The 12,496-nt window shown below is 37.3% G+C and overlaps 1 protein-coding gene across 4 annotated transcripts in view; it reads left to right on the top strand.

The window, feature by feature from the left end:
- Positions 1–10,630, top strand: part of Fstl5 (follistatin like 5) — a 596,430-nt gene extending 585,800 nt beyond the window's left edge. For 3 of the 4 annotated variants that reach the window (XM_015990071.3, XM_006972669.4, XM_006972668.4), the window contains one exon: positions 7,962–10,502. In XM_015990071.3, coding sequence (XP_015845557.1) covers positions 7,962–8,664 — 703 coding nt within the window. In that variant the 3' untranslated portion in view covers positions 8,665–10,502. Of the gene's footprint in view, positions 1–7,961 lie in introns of all 4 variants that reach the window. The other variant, XM_006972666.3, reaches the window with a different exon arrangement.
- Positions 10,631–12,496: the final 1,866 nt, after the last annotated feature.

Raw genomic sequence — 12,496 nt, forward strand, 5'->3', positions numbered from 1 at the left:
GTGATTCCTTGTGGGTTTTTTTTTTTCTGTGATAAAATTTCTGGTATGAGGAATAGACTTCAATTTGCTTTTGCCTTCTTGTTTTCTGTTATTATTCATGTATCCATGAGTGATCTCTTTCTGTTCTCTTAGTACATGTCTGCATGTCATCTTTTGTCCATTCATCAACTTGTACACAAAACATGTCCCATTGAAGACACTGTACTAAGACTGCTAATGTGATTTACAATCACAATCTCACCCAGTCTTCTGAAACATCATCTGAAGGTTTGTCAGTTTTATGTTCCAAGCTGTTAACAAATTGGAAAAAGGTAAAGGTTTTTAATCCTTGAAAAACAGTCTATAGTATACATGATGTGCATAGAATTCTTAATGCTGATTTTCACATAGGTTCAAGTTACGTACTAAAATTCAAGAAACGTACACTCTAAATGTAATATAATTAAATTACACATTTATTTTTTAATGTACCTTGGATGAACCAAATTGCCAGCATATCAGTATAACGGCACCAGAGAACAAATAATAGGAGATTTAGTGTTTAGAAAGATGTTCTACTTCTTTTTAAAGAAAATAATATCAAAATCAAAATTAAAGAGGAAAAGTGCAGTCTATCCTATGAAATTTCAGTAATATACACACTAATATATGATGGGTGGGAGGGCATTGTTCAGTTTAGTGGGGTTTTTTTTGGCTTTTTAGGCTATGTTTCAAAACCAGAAACCTTCTGGGTGTCATAATTTCACTAAAGTATCATATTGCTTTGAATCTGTTCTTGTTTTAGTTTAAAACATTAGTAAATGTGGCAATTCCCGTTCTTGTTATCACTCCCCAAAATGTGAAAATGGTCATATCTAATATGGCTTTTACTCATTTCTGTGAAATTCAGATACAGTCTAAATCTAGTGTTTAGACAGGAACTGATTTTATGTTTTTCTTACATGGGCCAGTCTAAGATAGTAGAAAGCACTAAGAGCAAGTAGTTCCTAAGTAGTGAATGGTGGCTCATGTCACACACATGGCTTTTGTCCACAGAGACTGTCAGTGGTGAAGACGAGAAGACATCTTTGCAGTGGCAAAGTGTGGTGCCCCATAGGGTGAAATGTGGTTTACTTTTGTCTGCTTACTATTTAGAATAAGACTTGGCCATCTCTCTCCTTTATGTATTTAGTGTTTCTTCCCTTCCAGTCTAAAAAATATTCATAGTCTGATTAAGAAAGCTTGATGTAAATATATATATATATATATATATATATATATATATATATATCCTTATTTAGGAGATGTGTACCACATAATCATACATTTTGGATAAAGGGTTAACCACAGACATGTCCATAAAAATATTTCCTGTTGAAATTCTTTTGCTATGGAATTTTATTTAAAGGACTATGTATTCAATAATTGAAATCTTTGACAAGCTTTAGGCAATTCTCTTTCTGGGGGTGTTAATTAAAGGCACATGATTTTCAGGAGAGGACAAGGTACCTGTCATTGCTTAAATACACTCAGGCTCCACTTGCTGATTTATATTTCTGCCCATCAGTTTGTGTTGACATATTGGTGCTAAGGTCTGTAGAAGTTCAGGGAAGCTCAAGTCAGAGGGAAGGAGTGGCTTTTTGTGAACCCTTAGCTTCTGATAACGATTTTAAACCTATATGGTTAAATATTAAAAATAAGCAATATGGACAACAGTTTTGTTGGGAAGTTGTAAGAACTCTGTGAATAGAAGTTCTTCATGAAGATCAAGGAAATCATTGTTAATCTTCAGATCTTACACGTGTTTATTTCATTCCCACATTGGGTGCCTCTGCCACCATGGGAGAACAATGCTCTTAGCACCCACGATGGCAACTCTTAATGAATACTAATAGATATCACATAACTTCTATCTCAGTATATCAGGGGATGTATCTCCAGGCTTAAACAAATCTGGACTACTTGGAAGCTGCTATGGGATGGTAGTGACTGGAGACAGTTTTGAGACACTTTCAGTGAACTGACATATTTGGGAGCGGTATGAGAAAAGGACAAGGAGGGAAACATTGGTGTGGCACTTCAGTGTGTACGCCCAGCCCTGTGGAATCTTCAGGTTTTACACTAGCAGGCTTCACAAGGATTCAGCAATTCTCTCTGCACAACTGCTGTTCCCACTGTAGCCAGCACACTGTAGTTTCCGTGCAATGATTGTAGATTACCATGAGATGACACTGACTGCTCCTCTCTTTCCTTAGATACCTTGATTCTAACACCAATTAGAACATTCTCTGTTATTAGCAATAACAGAACAAAAAAACCCTCATAAGTAACACAAGTATCTACTTCTGATGCCAATATTTGTGCATCACCTAGTTCACCATGTCCAGTAGGCCATCTCTTCAGTAAGTGCTGAGGCAGAACCTCTGAAGAAGGTTCAGTGACAATCTGGCCAGGTAGAGGCGTGTATCATCATCCTAGCTAGTTCAGAGGCTGTCAGAATGATTATTTGTGTGAAGAAGTCAGAGACTCCACTGAACAACTTAATGAGACACTGTATTGAATATAAAGAAAAAGTGGAATGAATGATTTACTCCTTCACAGTGTGATAAATTTAGAGGCCAGGTAAGGTATAAACTGAGTATTCATCCTATGGATATAAATGAGAGTAAAATCAAAAGGCACACAAGGTTCCCATTGTCACCCTGATCTCTCATGTATGGAACAATATATCTGTATGTATTAGTCCATTATTTATTTGTATAACAAAATACCTAAAGCAGCCCATTTTATAAATGAAGTAAGTTTATTTAACTCACAGTTTTGGAAGCTGAAAGCTCAGCATGGAGCAGTCCTAACAGTTTGTCTTTGGGGGACCAAACATTTCAATGCAATCAAGGTAGGAGGAAGGTTTTAAGACTGAATATCAGAACAGGAAGCCAAGAGGCTGAGAATTCCACAATTCCTTCTGAGGACACAGTCTCTGCTCCTTAAGTCTTCCACCCGGTGTATACTTCACACTGAGAACCAAGCTTCCCATCATGCACTCTTGGGGAACAATGGCGTCTGAACCAGAAGATTGGGTGGTACCGTGGAGATGGTAGCTGTAACAGAAAGTGGATTCCAAGTGTGTTTTTGCTCTGCATGTCATGGATTGGGGTATTTTGTTACAAATAAATCATGCATGTATATGCAACATTAGGATTGAAGGGAAATTGTCAAAAGGAATAGGACTAATGGGTGAGAGGGTAAAAAGTGAAAGGTTGGAGGTGTGAGTGTGGGGAAATGTGCTTCACATAGTTGTGTAGTTGCATCTAAGGGTTCTTGTATAGCACATTGCAACATACAATATGCATATATGATGAAAATTAAAATTGAGCAAATGAAAAAGACAAAAACCATTACAATAAATAAAAACAAACCTTTATTTACTTGGTAAGTAGGAAATAGATACACAAAGCATAAAGTTACAGAGCAAATGTAGTGTATGCAGGAAAACACTCTCCTTAAGCTTGCAAGGTTGTTGGTTTTGTGCTTGACAATATACACACTTCTCCCTTCCTCAAAGTATGCTGATGCTGTGTCCTCTTCCTGCTGAGGCAGAAATCGAAACTTATGGAAGTAAGGACTCTACAGAAGATCATCTTTCCACAAGGTCTATTACAGTGAAAACTGTGTCAGGAAACTAAGTCAGGCTAGAAAGAAGACACTACTTCACTGCAGCCAGCAGGACTCCAGGACACAGCAGAACATAAAGAAAGTCACTAAAGTGAGGACTTTTTTTACAACTTCCAAATAAACTCCATTGACTAGACGCTCTGGAAAGCAACCAAGCAAACAAATAAAGAAGAAACAGAACTCACCACACCAAATGTAACCACCCCACATAGGGCAATACAGGTTAAATAACAATAATTTCCAGTCAAAATATGAGTTTGAGAGCAATTCTAATGCTGTTTGCTCCAAACTTCTATGCTAATATTTTTACAAATGCTAGACAAACCAGCACCATGCAGGATTTTATGAAGATAATAAGCATGCATGAAAGTTGAGTCTCATAAGTATTAATCACAGCCTAATGAACAGTGGAGCCTTCTGAATACCACGCTGCTTTGAGAGAATACTTTTATTTTGAAACATCACTTCTAGCCAATAAAGCAATAATGGGAACTGAAGGCATTCTCCTGCATCTGCTTATGGGCTCAGTACTCAATCCTGAAGCACAGTATGAGGCTAAAATAAGTACCATTTTATCATCATTTTGGGGGCTCCTGCATTTTCAAATGAAACAGTTTAAGTTATGGAAAAGAAGCCAAGACTTATCTCAGAAAATGTGGGTGCATCCATCACAAACACAGTTGAAGGAGTTCAGGTGAACAGAGAGCTTGGCTCATTGCTTCTCATTAGCAAGTACAACCCATTTCCCAAAGGGGCTAGAGTACTAAACATTACTAGAAAAGCTTAAATGCCAAAGACTTGGTTGGATTATTGCTTTCATTAAATGAGTCCAATATTGCTTTTCCTCTGAGCTTATGTACAATTTATATCTGAAAAGAATATCTGCCATTAGAACTCATAATCTCAGTAATGGTATATACTTCTGTACCAATGTATTCATAATAATTATTCATTAATGGAAAGACAACGTGTTTTATTTGACAGTGGCTTGGAAAGGTTTATTAAGACAAATTTTAACATGGATAGCAAATCCTAAGATTTTATATTTTTTGATTCTGAGTTATAAAAATATGTAAATCATCGAGCTTTTAAAGGATTTTTTGTTTTATATTATTTAGAAAAGGATTGGTGCAATATACGTCTACATTAGACATTATTAACAATACTGAGAAGTCTGTTAATGTGAATGTCCTGGACTAACATTTTATCTGTTATGGATCTGACATGAGTTGTTTATTCAAAGACCAAAGATATGGTTTTAAGGTACAGGGGAATAATGAATCCAGAAACAAATCAGAAATGGTGGCTATCATTGAGAAATACAATAGAAATACTGTTTTCAATTATATTACCTCAAGTACACAGAGATGATAATAGTTACTAAGTTAGAATCGGTAAGAATACTAAGCATTAATCACTAATAATGCTTCAAATTTTTATTATCTTAAAATTTCTAGCCTTATTAATCAGGAAGTCTTGATCTTCAATATGTTTTCAATACCTTCTCCAATAAATATTTAGAAAGCTCTTGAAAGGATTTTCTGTACATTTAAGTCTTTAATATGAAACTTAAAACTATATGAAATATAAGAAATGTAGAAACAGTCACAATTTTATGAAATCTTAGTAAACTTCCATACTAAACCATTACTTCTCTTTCATAATCATACAAACTGCTGATTTCTGAAATTTTTATTATAGTAAACCTATATTCTTATTAAAATTAATGCCCTGATAAGAAAATACAGCTGGAATTATTTTTGTCTTGTATGTGGAAATAATTTTATTTATGTAGATAAAATCCCCATGATTATTACTATATACAAAATAAACTTCATGTGGCATAGCTGATTATCTTTACAATTATTTTTAATTTATATAACTACTTAATTTCCCCCTCTCTCATTTTTCCTACGTCTCCCACATTTGTTTCCTACCCCAATAACTCTTCCCAAATTCATAGCCTCTTCATTAATCATTGTTGCTACATATGTGTGTGTGTCTATAAAAAACAAACATAACAAATAAACACAAATACAACCTGCTGAGTTCAATAAGTCTCTCTCTCTCTCTCTCTCTCTCTCTATATATATATATATATATATATATATATATATATATATATATATATTCAGGGCTGATCACTTCACTTGGTATTGCATAATCAGTCAGTGTGCTCATCCTTGGGGAAGACTCACTCTTTCTTTCTCAACACTTGTTAATTGCTTGTAGATCTTTTTCTAGTGGCAGGGCCCAGTGAGATTTTTCCTTGTGTGCTGGGTTGTGATTTAGTGATGGAGTGGTCTTCAGGTTGTTGTTTGTTTGTTTGTTTGCAGTCATGCTGTTAAGATTTTATGGGTGTAGCTGTCCTATCATAACTAGAGTCCAGAAACTCACAGCAGACTTCCTGGTCCTATGGCTCTAACAAAATTCCTGCTCCCCCTCCTCTGGGATGCTCTTTGAGTCTTAGATGTGAAAGTTGTGTTGTAGGGAGAGGACACCCTAAAGTCAATTGTTCTCTGCAATTTTGCTAGACCTGCCTTTCTGTAATGATATCCTTCTGCTTCAAAAAGAAGGTTATTTGGTGAGAAGTGAGATCTCTACTTATCTGTGGGTATAAATCTTTATAATGCAGTTAGGAATTACATGGGTTTAGGAAAGCGGTTATGCTCTAATATCTATGATCTCACTAGCTACAGGTCTTTTGCTAGGTATAAAGTAAATGTGTGATGTTTTTCCTCCTGTGAAGTGGCCCTTAAGCCCACTTAGACCTCTTCTGGCTACCATTGGCTAGACTTGCCACTATTGAACTTTTAAGGATATATTGCTATGTTGGTCATTGCTGTGTGTCATAGACACCATAGCTGAATAGGACTATTCATTGCTTTCCTTTCTTGGTAGCCTGCTCATCAATTTCCATTTCTATGAAAGCTAGACATTAGTGACACATTTCTTTCAATGTCTGAAAGCAACCAAGTGCTATAGCAATAAGCTATATTGTTTTCGTGTCCTTTTGGACTCTCCTGACCAAAGACTTGATACCTTGTACCAAGGTTTTGTTAAACAGTCTATGATTCCTGTGAAAAAAATTATCATTCCAAGTGACATAACTTCATTTTAAAACTATGTATGCATATAACCATATAAATGTATATTTTATGAATTTTTAGGTCAATATGAAATAATTATTCCCTGTGTCTTTTAAAAAAATTCTAATTGTGTTTTTCCCATCCTCTCTTCTTCTGTATTGTCCTGTCTTCTCATTTTTCTCATTGTCCTCTTTGTCTGTCCTATATTGTTTTATTTCATCTTCATGCAATACAAGTTTCTATTTTCCTCTTATGTGAACAGAAAACAATATTTCTCTGGCCTTTAATTCATGAGGATTTAGAACTATCAGAAAGTTATACCATCAATATTACTCATAGCAAAAACTGAATGCTAACTCTTTGGCTATAATTTTGTTTAATAGGTGCTCTCTCTGTGGAGGCCCAAAATACTTAGGGTCAGAGAATCTGATCTTGCTTTACCCACCAGGGCTACAAAATGGGTGATTTGGTCATGGACATGTTTACCAGTTGTTTGAAAGGGTCTACACTTGGCTATATGGTGTACTTTGATCTTGCAAGGGGGAGGTCTTTTGCCTCTTCCCTTGGAGTATTCTGAAAAGCCCTTATCAATACGGAACAAGGGGGTTTGGTATTGACCCAGCCCTCCCAAAGCTATCCTGTGTTTCTGTCTTTCTTCTCATTGGCTAGGTCTCTCTTTCTAGCTATCATTTCTTCATTCTTCTCTCCTCCACCTAAGAACCCTTCAAAAGATGGGAGCGGGACTCCCACATTTCTCTCTCTCTCTCTCTCTCTCTCTCTCTCTCTCTCTCTCTCTCTCTCTCTCTCTCTGTCTCTCTGACCTCCTTCCCTTTTCAAACTTGTTATCCTTGCTAGCCTTAGTATTAGTCAACCAGTTTCATATAGTATCATCTTTAGAAACATAAAGGCAACATTTCATTGTCTCTCCATGTTAAAAGTAAACTTGGTTGTTTACATTAACTAGACCCATTACTTTAAATTATATTCCTTTTTTCAGCAGGATTTGTAATTATTTGGATGTAAGGAGCTATTAAATAACTTTAAGAAAGCATTGGAACAGGACACACCAATACTAATTCTAAAATTACTGGTACACAGTGGATTTTCCCCACAATAATCTGGGACCTACCTTGGGATAGATCTTGTTTCTGTCTATGATGTTTGTCATTGGGTAACAACTCTGTAGTTTCCTTTTTAACTTTGGTTTTATCTCTTCAGGTTTGGATTTATTCTTCATAAAGATGAAGCAGCACTACATAAGATTGATCTTGAAACCATGTCCTACATCAAAACAATTAACCTGAAAGACTCAAAATGCATTCCTCTATCCTTGGCATACACTCATCTGGGAGGATACTACTTTGTTAGCTGCAAGCCTGACATCACTGGAGCCCTTCCACCACAGCTTGTGGTGGACAGTGTGACTGACTCAGTCATTGGCTTCAATAGTGATGTGACTGGCACCCCTTACACCTCTCCAGATGGACACTATCTTGTCAGCGTTAACGATGTGAAAGGCCTTGTGAGAGTCCAGTATATCACCATCAGAGGAGAAATCCTGGATGCATTTGACATCCATACCAACCTGCACATATCTGACCTGGCCTTCCAGCCATCCTTCACAGAAGCTCACCAGTACAACATCTACGGCAGCTCAAGCCAACAAACGGATGTGCTCTTTGTGGAGCTCTCCTCTGGGAAGGTCAAGATGATCAAAAGCCTCAAAGACCCTCTCAAGACAGAAGACTGGCCCTGGAGTCAGAAGAACAGGCACATCCAAGGCAGTGGCCTGTTTGGACAGTACCTGATGACACCCTCCAAGGATTCTCTCTTCATTCTGGATGGTCGCCTTAATAAGTTAAACTGTGAGATCACCGAAGTTCAGAAAGGAAATACTGTCGTTTGGGTTGGAGATGCCTAAGGAGCCCTGCTACCTAATTATGGAGAAATAATTTTACAGTACATTGCACTTGGTCCTTATTTAAATTACAGCTTATCTTTTCCATGTTTATATCCTAGTCAGAACCCCCTTTGTTTGTCCAAAAAAAGCTAGATTATTTTTTACAACAATATTGGCAGATTAGAAATATTTCACACAATACTTAATTAGCAATTACAACACTCACAAAAATCAAACATGTAACTATATTTTGAACCAATAAAATGAGATTTTAAAATTCTTTTAAAAATGTAAACTGCAGGGAATTTCAGATGACCTAAGCATCATGTCATTTTTTTAAGGCGTTTTATTTTTTCTCTGTCCTTTTGCTATGCTTAAATCTGAAATACAAGGTCTTGTGGAAACCTTAAAATTCTTAATTCAAAATACTCTGTCCCGTCCACTGTTTATAATCTTTTGTGCCTTGAAGGAAATGTCATAGGAGTAAAAGGAAGGCTAAACTCTGCATATTGGACAACCTCATAGCTATGAATCTACTGTTATTAAGAGATGTTTATATCTTGCGCCAAATCCTGCCTTCAGGCATTTGTTTGACCTTCAATGAAATGTCATGTGAAGGCATAATTTGGCCTCAGGCCATATACAGATGAGAAACTATCCAGCATTCACTGTACAATGTGCATTTTGCTATAGAAAATGGACAGGAAGGGAGAAAAATATGTATGGCAAAACCTTTTGCAATGTATTGTGCATAGATTTTACTTTCATTCACTAGAGTGCATTAGGTTATCAGTGCAAGTTTATCTGGGAATTCAACTGCTTACAGAAGACTACATTCTTCATTATCAGGACTGACCCTTTTATGTAGCCTAGTGTTGCATAAGTCAGGAACTTCCTCAGTTCTAGGAAAGGAGCATTACTGCATCTGCACAGAACCCACTGCTGATAAAGAGACAGGCAGTGAGACAGAACCAAAACCACTCTCTGCAGTGCGGTTGCCTCCAGCCTTCCCTTGGTTGGTCCAAGTAAGATGGATGCTTTTTAACAGAAAGAGGATAAGATGAGGTCACAGTGGAGAGTGGAGCTAAACTCCTCCATTGCTTTTGCTATTCAGATATATCTAGCAAAGAAGCCCATCCTTCATCATTTTCCTAAAATGACTTCTACTCCTTCATAACCTAAAGTACCTTCTCTCTAAATGTGTGCTCTAGCTGTGACCCAACTGAGTCTCTTGAGACATTGTAGAGAAGTAAAACTGACTGCCTTTTTCCTCTTTAATAAAGGAGACAATAGAAGACCAGTAGAAATAGACTAATACCAGTAAGTTGGGTTATTGGAATAGGAGAAAACTACCCTGGTTTAAGGAAATAGTAATGGTTTGAGAAACTTTTCTACTTATTTTTCTTCTTATTGTTGCTAAAACTCCTAATGAGCTATTGAAATAATGTCCATTTGCTGAAGGTAATCCAATAAAATCTCTTTTTAAATACAAATTTTACTCAAGCTTAAATTGTGTAAAACTGCATAGAAACCTGGAATTTTATAGTGTGCACTCTCTTGTGTGTATATAGCACCCTGGGCTGTGTGATAATAGATTTCTTCTTAGCTTAAGTGAACATTAAGGGAGATAGATTTAATAAACAACAAAAGTCAGCTTATGTTTTTACTGATTGAGTCTGTTTTACTATTTCTAACTTCCTCCCCTGTGAACATGAATCATGCAATGTCTTTGTGTTAATGATTTTGTGTAAGTCTGTCCTGTACATGTACATCCTTCTTTAGAAGCTTATACCATGTGGATGCTGTCTGTAGTCATTGCTTGATAAAAGAATAAACCTCTTATGTTTTATTGCTTGTGTGCTCAGAAATTCTTTGGTGTGTGTGACATTGTATGCTTCCCTAGGCTTCATATATAAGTTTGTGCCCCATATTTTTATAAAAATGATGGTAAAGGACGACATGGAAGAAAAATAAAGGGAGGCCTATCAAAGAAAATTTCAGTTCTTCTTTTCATAAAATATATCAACCTTTACTATATCCCTTTGTTATGGGGAGCCCACCAGAGAAGACCACTCAGACGCAGTTTATGCCAAAACAAAGGTCTTTATTCCAGCTGGTTGGGACTACACTCAGGTATTATGGACCCAAGTATAGGCCGCAGTGTTCAGAGCAAGGGGATTTTAAAAGCACAAATCTATATCCTGTTATCTTGCTCTAGGGCTTCAGGGTGAGGTTTTGTGCAAACAAGCAGTTTAACAGACAATATGATAAGCAGGTACCTGGATGGGGATATTTGAATGCATAGGCAGTTTAACAGAAGTCAAAATAAATTACCTGAGGTGTCTTGACCCCAAGTCCTGGAATAGAGTTGGGGAAGTGAAATTCTAGTTCACTTAAAAGGGCCTCAACAGGAATAGCAGATGGAGGGAACTTTGTACTGTCTTTCTCTGTCACATCTTCACTATCTAGTGATTGTTCCAAAACCTGTTCTATGATGTTTGTTTCTTCAAAATCGCTCATACATTAAGGAATTATGTCAGAACAAGTCCCCAAAAGCAAACTCAAAATCAATGCTTTTTTGCCTGTATCTATGTATGTTAAATGCACAAAAAAGCTCTATTTTGTCTTCATTGTTGAAGAAACCAGGGCCTTAGCTTTGTTAAGCTAATGCTCTCTTACAGAGCCATGCTCACTAGCTGCACCACATTTTTAGCAGACCACTTTAAATACAGACTTGTAAACCAGCAAAAAGCTAACATTATATTTATGTTGCAATTATTTGGATGTTGATACTTCCTTCTTCAAAGACAGAGCAGAGATATCTGACAAGACATCAGCATCACTCCGCACTTAGTGACTAAAGATGCATTGCAAATAGCCATCTCAACAGCACTGTGCAGAATCTGAAGGTAAAAGAAAAGCAAGATATTCAGGAGAAACATGACTTACAAAAAGGCTGCAACTTCAGTGAGTGGAAGTCAGTAGAAGAAAAAAGGAAGTTAGAGCTATAAAGAGTAAAATGATCAACAGAGGGGAAAGGAGGCATGGCGTGGAAAAGCCTCTGAGCAAAGCCAGCCACAGGAAGTAGACAGTTATTGGAAAAGAAACTTAGCTAAGGAAAAGGGGTCTTGTGTTCAGGTTCTGAGATAGAAGCACAGACTGAAAGCCCTTTAAATACTGGGCTATGGATACTAGATGTAAAGCAAAGACTACAACCCACAGCTCCAGAGAAGCTAGCTGACAAGGAGGACTCTAAGAAGGATGCATAGATCACCCTGGAAAGAGGAAATAGATGAGATCTTCATAAGTAAACATGGGGTGAGGGGGAGAAAAGAGGGTAGGGGTTGGGAGATGAGAACATAAGGGAATGAGAAAATTGAGCTGGAATAAGGACAGAGTGGGAAAGCAATGTGACATCATGGGAATTAGGAGAAACCAGGCACTAGGAGAGTTCCCAGGAATGCACAAGAATGACCCTGGCTGAGACTACTGGCAATAGTGGAGAGGGTTCCTGAACTGGATTACCCTAATAATCAGCTCAGTGAAGACCCTAACTGTCATCATAGAGTCTTCATCCAGTAACAGATGGAAGCAGACGCAGAGATCCACAGCCAAGCACCAGGCTGAGCTCCAGGAGTCCATTGGAAGACAGAGAAGAGAGATTCTATAAGCAAGGGGCATTAAGATCATGATGGGGAAATCTACAGAGACAACTGAACCAAGCTAGTGGGAACTCCTGAACTTTAGACTGACAGCTGTGGAGCCTACATGGGACTGGACTAGGCCCTCTGGATAAGCAAGACAGTTGTGTAGCTTGATCCGCTTAAGAGGCAGATCTTAAGCAGAGATCTGG

The sequence above is a fragment of the Peromyscus maniculatus genome, chromosome 6 (genome assembly GCF_049852395.1).
Source record: "Peromyscus maniculatus bairdii isolate BWxNUB_F1_BW_parent chromosome 6, HU_Pman_BW_mat_3.1, whole genome shotgun sequence".
Lineage (NCBI taxonomy): Eukaryota > Metazoa > Chordata > Mammalia > Rodentia > Cricetidae > Peromyscus > Peromyscus maniculatus.